General features: G+C 38.9%; 1 protein-coding gene across 4 annotated transcripts in view; it reads left to right on the top strand.

Moving 5' to 3' along the window:
- The first annotated feature begins 616 nt into the window (after positions 1 to 616).
- gabrg2 (gamma-aminobutyric acid type A receptor subunit gamma2) overlaps positions 617 to 12,283 on the top strand; it is a 50,074-nt gene continuing 38,407 nt past the window's right edge. For all 4 annotated transcript variants that reach the window (XM_018692079.2, XM_018692080.2, XM_018692081.2 and 1 more), the window contains exons 1-2: positions 617 to 1,113; positions 9,901 to 10,040. In XM_018692079.2, the coding sequence (XP_018547595.1) occupies positions 998 to 1,113; positions 9,901 to 10,040 (256 nt within the window). In that variant the 5' untranslated portion in view covers positions 617 to 997. The remainder of the gene's footprint in view (positions 1,114 to 9,900; positions 10,041 to 12,283) is intronic.

Below are 12,283 nucleotides of genomic sequence, written 5' to 3' on the forward strand. Positions count from 1 at the left end.
GTTTGTAATGCAGATGAAACTAATAGAGCTGTCCAAGGTGCTGAAAGTGTGACTTGACTGGACTCATGCCTGCAGCTCATTTATAGGATTCCAAATAGATCTGTGGGGCACAAAGAGGCGCGCACACACACTTTTTCGACTGATTTTTGTAATTGCTTATAGTTTCTCTGACTGCACTTGTTGGCAGGGTAAGTGCCAGGGAAAGACTCGCAGTCTTCACATCCATTGTGGTCACTGATGGTGGATCAGATGGATAATTTGTTCCTCATTAACCTGTTGGAGACCCCAGGTTCTTAACTAAGATCAAACGGTATGAGCCCCTGTATTTAATCGTGTCATTTGGTGGTAACTGCCAAATAGATTCAAGATTCAAGATTCAAAAAGCTTTATTTATTTATTTTATTATTAGAAATAGTGTTAAGTTATTGCTAAGTTAAGTTATAAGTGTGACTTAATCATATTTTTTCATGTTGAAATGTTTTCTATTAACAGTCATCAAGTGACTGAGCGTCTGTGCTGGCAGTAAAAAATAAAAACTACATTTTTTTCCCTATAGCAACAAGCTAAAGCTTTCCCCCTATTTCTAAGGAGCTCTGCTTCCGCTTGGTGAAACCACGCATGTGTTGATCCGTGCTGCAGCAACGTGCATCAGTTCCTCTCTGACCCCAGTGTTAATCTGCATTCAGACCGAGGCTCCACTGGTTTTTCTCAACTGCTTGATATCAGAGTAGCTTATTACGAGGGGGGGCTTCGCCGTCTGTAGCAGTTTTTTAGGGCCCTGTTAGGCTGTCGATTCAGCAACAGACACGTAACCAAAAAAACGAGCGACACGAAATCAAGCTTTCAATTCGCATCGATTTTGTTTTGGCTGATTTCGCTCCACCGCACGTCCGCCTCGGGTCTAGATTTGCCGACCCGCTAACGTGCGTAATGTATCGTAGAGAGGAAACACAGTAAATAGACGGACACGTCCATCTGCAAAAAAGAGGAAACGAAGATGGTGATGATGGCTTCACCCAATATAGCCTCCAAATGCTCGACAGCAATGGCGAAGCCTTCCCTCCCCCTGAAGCTGTTTCTCTGGGTCTTTATTGTCGTTAATCTCCCTACAAGGTAAGATACTAACGCGTAATATTCACTCTCAAATCGTTATTCCGTGTCGGCTCTGTTGGGTAGCTTGTTTTTTATTTTAACATCATTTTTTGCTGTGCCTCCCATCTAATGCCAACCCAGCCCTGGTATTAGTGGAATCCTGAACGATTAGGTAGAGCTGAGGGGGGTCTAGTTTTAGTAGAAAAACAAGACATGTGGAGTATATACATCACATGTATATTTGTGGTTTGGCAAGGAAGTGTGATATTATTTTTTTCAGAGATGGCCACAGCGACACATGCATCGTATTACCGAGAGATTTCGTGTAACATCATATTTATGTTTTTTTATTTTTATTTTCTTACAGAAAGCAGACTGACTGACTGCTTTAAATATTAGTCTGTGGCCATCAGATGATTTAATACCGGACATGTTTGCGGATAAACATTTCTATGAAGGGACGATTGGTCCAGCGTCTCTCACAATCTGCCCGGTGTTAGAAATAGCATAGTGGCAGGCTAAGTTGAGTGAAGCTAAGGCTACACATAGTCTCTGCTAAGCTGTCTTCAAGGATCAAGTCTATTCTAAGAGACAAAGCCTCATTATTGAACGCATGTGTCGGATGTGGCCGAACTCGATTACATATATGCAAACGGTCGTTTGTAATAAAGACAGCTGGAGTGTGAATGGGGAGGAGGTTACGTTTCATCCCACGTATTTGAAATAAAAAAGCATTTCAAAATGGCAGACAATCACACAGAGAATCCAAGTGTAAAGGCACAATAAAGACAGGGATAACACATTTGGAACTGATGCTTGTCTTGCTCACACACACACAGAGAGAGAGAGAGAGAGAAACAAAGGGCTTCCATTTCCAGCTGTAACTATAAGGTTAGGGTTTGTTGAAAGAAGCTGTTTGGTTGTCCCTGTCAAGACATTTATTCCTGTGTACTAAGATAAGAACAGTCAAGAGGAAGCGGATGGTTAGGCTCCTCGCATCGCTTTCGTCTTGTTGCTGCTGGAGGGTGAAAAATGGAGGCAGATAAATCAGTCGACGTTCAATCACCGTCATGGTGATCGCAACCTCAGGGCTCCCTGCCCAGCCTACACTGTCAGGCCTGTGTGCATTTCTAATCGTATGCACAAGTAGCGTTCACAATATGCTCGAGTAAACACTACACCTTGTGCCATTGAATGAGAATGGAGCTCTCTGGGAAGGTTATGGATGTTATAAGTTGAGCATGAGTAACTGAACTGTAACATTTGGATGCCTCTTGAATAATCATAACGAGGCCAAGTGTGAGCTCTTGATGTAAACACCTGTATAAAGGTCACATTTATGACTCAAATCTTAGTTATCCCCTGTGACAGCAAGATTTTTTTTTCTTTTCAAACACTCTATATGCTTGTCCTATCTTATATATTAATTAAGAGACAGCCATTGTTGAGTAAGTTGCATTGGAAGTCATTTGTGATTCATGTATGAGACCTCTTACATAAGACATCTCTCAAGGCCTTGGGCATGCTTTCAGTAATCTATGCTACTTTGTGACTCATTGACAGTTACTATGTGTAGTGATGCCTGTTTGCATCACCACATATTAACCTCAGTGCACAGTATATTACTGTTTCGTATCTAAGGTATCACAGCATTCACAGTTGGCACAACACCCTCATGAAGAACTACAAGAAAGTTTGTTGCAAATGTTTTGCCATATGGGGGTGGGGGGGGTGGGGGGGTGGGGGGCGGTTGGCCATGACAGGAGGAAGTGATGTCAGATTGAGGAAGCTCTAGTGGGGCTCAGGTTTTGTAATTTTGCAGGGGGAGGTTTGCTGTTTTGTAAACTCACCTCAAGCATTTCAGATGGCAGGTAAATTTTGTTATATAACCACAATTTGGGACACACTACAGATTATTATTGTATTTTCCCTTTTTAGCTTTCTAACCTTAGCTGCACTCATATATTTGAATTCTCTAATATAATTTATTATTCTCATTTTAAAAAGTTCACATTTGATCAACAAGCATCTGAGATAGTACATAATAATCCCATCTGGTAAAAATGAATATAGATTTGTGGTATCCTTTTGAGCCTCTGTAAGTGTAGATGATATGGGACATATTTCACATGGGAACAAATTTTATGCCAACATTATGAATTCAATCCAATTCAGTTCCACCTACCACTTGTTGCAGTCCCATTATCCCCAACCTGCATAAATTCTCATCAAATCCCATCCCTTCAAATGGGAAACCCACAGAGCACTGGACACAATCGTGCTCTCTCATACTATCTGCCTCTTGTCATCACTTAAAGAGGGTGGAACATATCATTTTGACAAACTGTCAATCTGTCATGTAGCCTATAATGACTATTTAAGTCTCAAAATTCCTAAAATTGAGTTGATAGCACACAGATGACAATCTTCTTCTTCCTATGTCGATTTAAGATGACATAGTTTTGACAGGACAGTAGAAACTCGTAGTGCCTTGTCTGTTATGTCCATGACCCAGGAGGTATTAAGGTCAGAGCGATTTCAGATTTCTGGGATAGAGTGGGGAGGCTTTAAATTAACAGCAGGGGTGATTATTCCCATTTAATCAGCCCAGTAAGTATCACAATAAATGGTCATCTCTTATGTCTCAGACCTGATAACTCTGTCTTCATCCTAAGAGATTCTGTGGATAAATATAGGTCTTTTTTTGGCTTACCTTAATCCAGAAGGATTTGTGACTTTCTTTTTTAAGGATACAAGTACACAGCAGGTGAATTGAGGATGCTTTTAAAACTGGTCCACTGATGTTTTATTTCCCTCTGCGGTAATATGCAGTAAATGGACTGCTTTTCTATGCATGAGATAATTTATTACTGACTACAAACATTCATCTAAGTTGCATTAGATGTTGACTCATCATAATTCACTGCAGTATTTGACCCTTCTATCACTCTCTATCTCACTCTTTAACCTCACATTTCAAAGTCCCAAAAAATTGGCCCTTAATGATATTGCCACCATTACAAACTGGCCTAATCTGCTTTAGTGTAGTTATCCACTGACAGAAGCAAGTCAGTCTTGCATGCAGATATTAGCTGATCGTTGTGATCTGGTTTTTGACTGGATTAAATGAAGCCTGTAAATAGACCAGGGGTCAGATAAGTTGAGCAGACATGCAAAGTCCAGGTGTTTGGGTGCTAACAGTCTTGTATGTGAGCGCCATAGCTGAGTATGTTCATTTTTGCAAAAGTGACAGCCTGACTCATTTAGCAGGAGAACAATTTACATCCACTTCAACTGATTACAGTTTGTTAATTGGTAAAAAGGGGCCATTGTATTGTGTTATTTTCTTTTATTAAAGGCAGAGCTTGTGAAAGGAACTTTGTAGCAATAACTTGATGTGCGAGAGTTGTATGTTGTGTTGTTGCCACAGGTGTAAAACTAATTTCATGTTAGGTAATGATAAGCATGATGGTTCATTAGATTTGGTTTCTCTATTAGCTACAATATAAAACATGCCAAGATAATAGCTCAAGGGAACTTGATGTGGATTGTAACGGTAGACACGTAGCTGTTTTTCCTCCCTGGACCTTCTTATGAATATGTAAAATTGCAGGGGGTGGGGGCAGTGCTCTGCTGTGTCACATGAAAACTGAGATGAGATTTTGATTGAGATCTGCTCTATAGTTGGGGCAGGTTTTGACTACTGCATATGGAGCAGACGGAGAGTGCTTCTTGATGATGTGAAATAGGGTAGAATGCATCAGATTGTCCTTGAATGAGGGTGGCTGTGAAAACAACACGCAACTCTAGCACTCTCCACAACTACATACACAGGCATGGACATACATATGCATGAAAAACAAACACAAATACGAACAAAACAGCACACACTCACACACACATAACTGGCTCAAGCCTCTCTGTGGACCCTCAGGTACCGAATTAGTAGGCAAAACCTCAGATCTGCCTGCAGTGGAGCACACATGGCTCTTCCTTTGATCTGCTCGTCTTTGGAGTATTTCCATATACACAGAAATACACTGCAAGATGAATATAGATGATAAAACTGCAGCAACCTAAAAAAACGCCAGAGATTTTCAGGTTCTCACAGCTTTCTCCTCCCTGTTTATCTATCTATCTATCTATCTATCTATCTATCTATCTATCTATCTATCTATCTATCTATCTCTCTATCTATCTATCTATCTATCTATCTATCTATCTATCTATCTAACTGCCTGCCTGCCTGCCTGCCTGCCTGTCTGACTGTGTCAGAGCTAGGTATTCCCTGGATATTTTTTTAATAACATTCAGTAAGGCATATGTAAAAGGGTCCACCTGAGTAAAATAATTTAAATTTAATGTTTTAGATGGATGGCACTTAATGGCACTTCATGAAGTCTAAAAAAGATCACTGGTCAAAACGTTATTCCTTGCACCTAGCCTAAGAACATGAGAAAGCTATCAGGGCTTCCATCTTTGTGCTTTGCCATGGAAACAGTGTTTTTTCCATTTCCACCATTCTTTATTATTTCATTCAGAAGTCTCTTTTACTCTAATTGCTGTAAAGCATTGCTGAAAGCTTACAATTTTTTTCAAGGTTGCTCTTTTGTGCTACTGGCCATGTCCCTGATCTGATCCAATGGTTACTGGGGGTGCTCAAGTGATCCAGACCTGCAATGGCTTGGGGATGGTCTGCTTTTCTATCACTTTTCTCCTTTGTCTCTGCCTTGTTTGTGATGCATTCAGGTCTCAGACAGCTGCAAATGTAGGCTTTCACAACTTGCATTTAATTAGTAAAGTAGGCCTCTCATTAATGCATATAAGAAAGATCACACAAATAACTGGAGATATGAAATGTATGGGTGATTGCACACCCCACTGAAGTATTACCAAGGTTCTTACAATTTTCAGCCTTATTTTATTTTATGTATTTATTTACTTGGCATGAAAATTAGCTGGAAAGACCATGTGCATATTTACACTTGTGATACTGCCTTAGTGCAAGGATACAGACTCTTGATAAAGCAACTGAAGGCAATGCAAGTTGATTTGCAAAGCATTATACAACAAGGAGTCCATGCTAGGTGATTTAAGGCATTAAGACAAGATAAATAGAACAAAGGCATTTAAAGCCTTGATTTAAAATAACTGAGATTTGGAACAGACCTCATGTTTTCTGGTGAGTTTGTGCCAAATATCTGAGCTACAGTAGGTGGTGCATAGTTCTTGTTTCATGTTTAGTCAAGATAGGTCTGTCTTTTCTTACAAGTAATAGTTGCATGGCTCTATTGCTGTAGTTTCACAAACCCCTCTTGAAGTCAATATTATGATTAAAATCAGTAATAAACATCACATTTTTCAATTAGAATTTCATTGTGGCCTTAGTAAGTATCACTACTAGTAGTACTAAGTATTTTGGAATGCTGTTACTTTTACATAATGTAATATAATCTTGTTTTTACATTATTTTGAGGTTGTTAATCTCAACAAAAAATACCACCACTGAACTGTGTTTTTTTTTCCAACTCTCCTTTCATGCACAAAACACGTCTAGAAGGCAGGCCCAGACGCTGATTGCGTAATAAACTGCTGTCTTAGTAAATCACACACTAATTACACACAGATTGTGGTAGCACAAATTGAATGAAAAGATGCAGCGCAAATTCAGTCTGTGCTTTCATGTACGTAAATCTGGCACTTTCACTAACAAACACACATCATGTACATCCTTGGTTTATTCTTCTCATTCTGTCTTCTCAGCCCTGCCCACTGGCAGAAAAAATCTTCCTTTTTATTGCAGATAACACTAAGTAGTGCTAAGTCTCCTGACATAGTCCTGCTCCAAGGCAGCATGTTGTTGTCAGCATATTAATTGCCCCTAATACATTATCAGAGATCATATGTCTCAATCTTGTATTCAGGTCTCAAATTTGAAAAAGATCTACTCTAACAAAGAATAAACCTTTATTGCAGACTTATAATTTACCAAGATCATATGTGTCTGTAGGAGAGGAGGAAAAAACATTTACTGCTCCACTGTGGTGGTATTTGTGGTCGGGGGCTCTTGAGACATCATTATCCTTTCAGTTTGAGACGTCTGAGATGAGGAAGTAAACTCAGGAAAAGGCTTATCTTCTCGAGCTCTCACAGAAGCTTGGGGGGGCCCCTAAAAACCCTCTTTTACGATTTGACAAACAATTCTGTTGTCAAGTTTTTAAACTTTGCCATCTTGGAAATGTATTCATTATTTTTGTAGAGTAACTAAGTTGAAAACTGATGGAGAGCTTTAGTTGTTAGTGAAGGTGATTGTGGAAGCTTTCATTCAAATTCTGGGCCTGACAGTAGAAGTATATATATTTCTTGCAATTGCCTAAATATCTCATGGGTTTGGTTTGGTGTGTGGGAGGAATTTGAAGTTATTTTATACTTCCACAGTAATTAAACTGAGTACTTTGAGTTCAGTTCTTACTTTATCTAGTCCTTCATCAAAATATGTCTGGTCAAGCAACATATACTTTACTCACCAAGAAAGTATGTGGCTGTAGCAGGTATTGTGCTGTGACATTAACAGATGGTTTGGCAGTGATAAGAGAAAAATTAATATAAGGGCTTTTTTTAATGTTAGAATTTTAAATTAAATTAAAATATGTATTAGTTGTGTTCAATTTCATGACATGAAAGACACTCGTAAGAAAAAAGGTTAAAAAGAGGTTATTTTGATTTGCTCGCTGGCCTGGCCATTTTGTCAAATTCCAGTTTCTATTGAGTGAAAACAGCCTTAAACTGCCTCCATTCATGTTTTTGTTCTTTGAAGGCCTGTCACATAGATTTTTTTGGATGGAACCAAATAAAAAGCAGAACATCTCACTTTGACAGAGTGGCTGTTATTGAACTTGTTTCAGCCTTAACAGAAGAAGGAATTCATGAGACTGATTCATGATGAATCTGCCTGGGTGACAATGTAACGTTATGTAGAATTTACTTGACTTAAATTGTGGTGAGCTTACATGACCAATGTTGACAATGTTGACTATCTAATCACATTACCTTAAAGGACCCATATTGTAGAAAGTGAGATTTCTATGGCATTTTTGATTATTAAGCAGGTCTAGGAGCTATATAAATACTGTGAAAGTATAAAATGCTCAATATAGGGAAAAATGCACACATATTCAGAATATGAGTCTCTAAATAAGCCATCAGGACTTTTGTCAGCCATGCCCTCAAAACAGCCCATCTTTTCTTTTTGTTATTGTTAAAACTTAATTAACAAAACAACACCAAGCGGTCAGTCCGTCGCTATAAGCTAGCAAGCTACAAGACAGAAAAATGTTGAGGAAATCCTTCACAATCATTGTATGCCCTCACAGGGATTGCAGTTTTAGAGTTCAGTGGCCACCTGTTCCTCTCTTTTCAGTGCTGACTGTTTTACCTTTTCCTCAGCAGCGGTCATTGTCATTTGCATTTACCGGTGTGTCTTACCAAGCTACAGTAGGCTACAAAGGCCTAACTATGCATCACTCAGAAAACAGTCAGGCAATCAGAAGAGAGGCTCAGAAACAGGCAGAAAATGAATGTGCTCAGAGATGTTAAAAATATTTTTTGATGATTTTTGGTACTTAAAACCACAAATATATTTTTCTCAATAGAAAGGAAAAGGGGCACACAAAGCTTCTAGGTGGATAAAATTAATGGGTAAACCAATGTATCACATAGATGATAATGGCTCGCAACTGGTGTGGTGACACACTTTTGTACATACTGAGTAAGTCCTAATGAATATAAGCAAAGACAAATTCCAAACTGAATTACTGTCTCCTTTAAATCATCTACTGGCACATCCCTTCAGAGAAAACATAATTTTCATCAGCCAAACACTTTACGTAGGTCCATTTTAGATCCTCTTAGATGGGCATATGTGTATGAGCCTCGTGGCATTTTGTGGATTTGTAATTGGTTCATCTCATGCAAGTATTCTATGGCACCAGCAAGACTGAGAACCATGGGATTATGAAAAAAAAATCCAGATGTCATCTCTATGCAGGAATGCAAGGATCAAAAGCAAATAAGTTCAGCCCTTTCATCTCATCAGACATCAGATAGCACACTGTTTGTTTGTACTCTGTCTTATCTGATTTCAATGCATGATGGGACTGGTCTTGAAATATCGGTGGGTTCTTCATCAAAACACTGTGCTCTGAATTTGTCCTCTAATTGGATTAAGTTCAAAATATCTGATATGAATATCAATCTACTAAAAAAACTAAGGAGACATGTTTGGAGAGATACTCTATTATTTTTCTACTCAAGATGGGATTGCTGCAAGAATTTAGACATGTCACAGTGACTTAAAAGTATATTGTAGACTGGTACATAAAGGAGACAGCAGAATTTTCACTCTTTGCATAGAGGGTTTGAAGGGCAGAAGACCAGAACAATGTGAATATGTGATTAAAGACAACCTTATAGTGTGAAAGAATTGAGAGAATATATGTTCTCCACCACACTGTTATTATACTGAATGTGTGAGAAATAACAGACGAAATGGGAAGGGAAGATTAATCTCAGTGTGTCGAGTAATGATGTGGTGATGAAAAGCCATGAAAATTTTCACTAGTTTATCTCCTGACCTTGGGTTGAGATCTTCAAAAGACTTTCCTGTTGCTGTGTCTCTCATCTCTTAACATTTCTTTGTAGAGAAAGCAGAGCACATTAGAAAAGAAACTGCTTGCTCGCCTTTTAAAAGAAATTATTGATGGCATACATTTTCCTCTCTCTCCCTCTCCCTCTCTCTCCTCCCCACAGCTCCTTCCAGACTGATGACGATGATGAGGTGTCTAACAAGACGTGGGTGCTGACTCCCAAAGTGTACGAGAGTGACGTCACACACATCCTAAATAGCCTACTAGATGGATATGACAACAAACTCAGACCTGACATCGGAGGTGGGCGCTGATTTTTCACAGATGATCTCTTTAGTCACAGAATTAATGCACAACCCACGTTTATGGGCAAATTTACAGTCAAACACATATATGTGCTTATAAATTAGCATACATGCTTATACACGGGTACTTTATCCATTCACTATGAGAAAATAAGGATGTAGCATCTGTGATGTCAGCTTATTTGTAGAGAGGACTGTTTGAAGCCTGGAGCCTGCCATCTTCTCGCTTGTTGAAGACTGATAACCTGTGATTGTGCGATGGTGTGAAGCTTGAAACACTTGTCAGTAGCAACCCCAAAATATACCCCTGTGTATGCTTTAGCGCCTCCTTGACACAGCAGTAATTTTCGAAATTGTCATATGACTTGAACTCTAGTCATGAATCTGACCTTAAACTTCCCTTTACAAAAAAGACTTCCAATTTGACTTTAACACTAGTGATTTATGACTTTGCTTGATGCCCATTGGCTTGGATTCACTTGATATATCCCTCAGGTACAAAAGTTTTAAAAAATGATTTTAAAAGTCTTTATTTTGCTGACAACAGATAAGACTTTAAATCAATTCAACAGCAGCCAGTGACCTTGCATAAACAAGAAGGCAGGCTTCTCTTTCTTTGCCAGCACTAATCGTTACTTTTTCTAGTGGATGCACAGAACTGAATTAAGATTTGATAAAATGCTATTAAACACCAAACCCTAGTCACGGGAATGGCATACTAGGGCACACCTGATTGGTCGACTCTTAAATGTTAGGGTTGGTTTATTTGAAAGTAGTACACACATTTTAAAGAGTACTAATTATTTCTTTAAATGTAAAATACTATTACTCTGTTTCAGATCCTAAAGGGGTATAGAATTTGTTGAATTATAGGATTTGGACTCAGCTTGGGACTTTACTGGCAAGACTTAACTTGTGACTTGCCTTACCTCTGGTGGTAGCTGGTAATAATTTTAGTCATGCTATCTGATGCATATTTGAACATCTCTGCTGCAAACTGTAACATGATATGAAATGGTTACTTTTTAATGGCACAAAATGAAAATGGTGGGCCAGCTGGATGGCCTGTGCATATCCATTCACTACATCCTGGCTGCAGAAATTGAACACAGATAAGATTTAATATACACAGCATACAGTTCATTTTTACGCCATGCTGGGCAGTACAAACTGCCTGTGTCCATTCTATGTGTGTGTTTGTTTGTGCTGTGTGCTGAGAAACAACCAGGCTTATTATGAAGTGTGTGTACCTGTGCTTATGGACTTGCATGTGTTATGGCTGGGAAAGCAGTCTGTCATAGCCCTGCAAGCCTTGTCTTTTCGACGTGAGAAGTAGACAAGTAGCTTACTCCTCTCACTTTGACAGGCAGCTGGGCAGGGCTCGCTTGTCTACACAAGTGCACATATATCCTAAAGCCTGTCACGTCCATCTGCAAGAGCAGAATGGGGAGGTGTTCAGTATCCTTGAATACTTGATTCATAGGTCAACATTCCTGGGAAAACTGGTTTACATCAGAATCTGTCACATACTCTTATAGAATGATAAAGATGTACCACTTTATATGCTAGCTGTGAATTGCCTCCCCATTGACTGTAGTGCACATGTTGGATTGGGGACACAGGCTAGCAATGTATGCAAGGTGCAAATGGCAAGGGTAGTTTGGAAAATGCCTCCGTCTTAGATTAGACACTAAATTAAGTTGTGTGTAAGAAAGAGATGTACACAGGGCTGAACAACATGAAAAAAAATATTTTGATAGATATTGAAATATGAGTCACGATTATTGTGGGAATTTTTGAATTTCATTTTCAAGTTCCTCAGGAAAATATGATATGTAGGTGTAACACCACATAATGTGTAATACCACATTACTTCATTAACAGTGGTATGCTGTGTGACACATTTTACCCTTATCCAAAAAATAGAGGCGCCTGCGATTTGGATATTGCGCTTGGCCATATTATGATTTAAATAATTATTACATTTGATTAACTGTAATTGTGATGTAAAACCTGCACTCCAAAAAGCCACAGGAAATATTGATACTTTTTTGGTACTGCTGCCAAAACAAGTAATCACAATCTGATGAACCAGCTTTCAACGCTAATGTGCGGTTAACCAGTTAACCACCAACATGCAAACTGCCCCTCTGAAGCTTCCTCTTTTTTTCTTCGTTTATCTTCCCTGATTTCTCACAATTTGGAATGTACTGTGGTCTTTGCCAATGCTCTACCGCTGAC

This window comes from Lates calcarifer, linkage group LG20, assembly GCF_001640805.2.
Source record: "Lates calcarifer isolate ASB-BC8 linkage group LG20, TLL_Latcal_v3, whole genome shotgun sequence".
NCBI classification, from domain to species: Eukaryota; Metazoa; Chordata; class Actinopteri; family Centropomidae; genus Lates; species Lates calcarifer.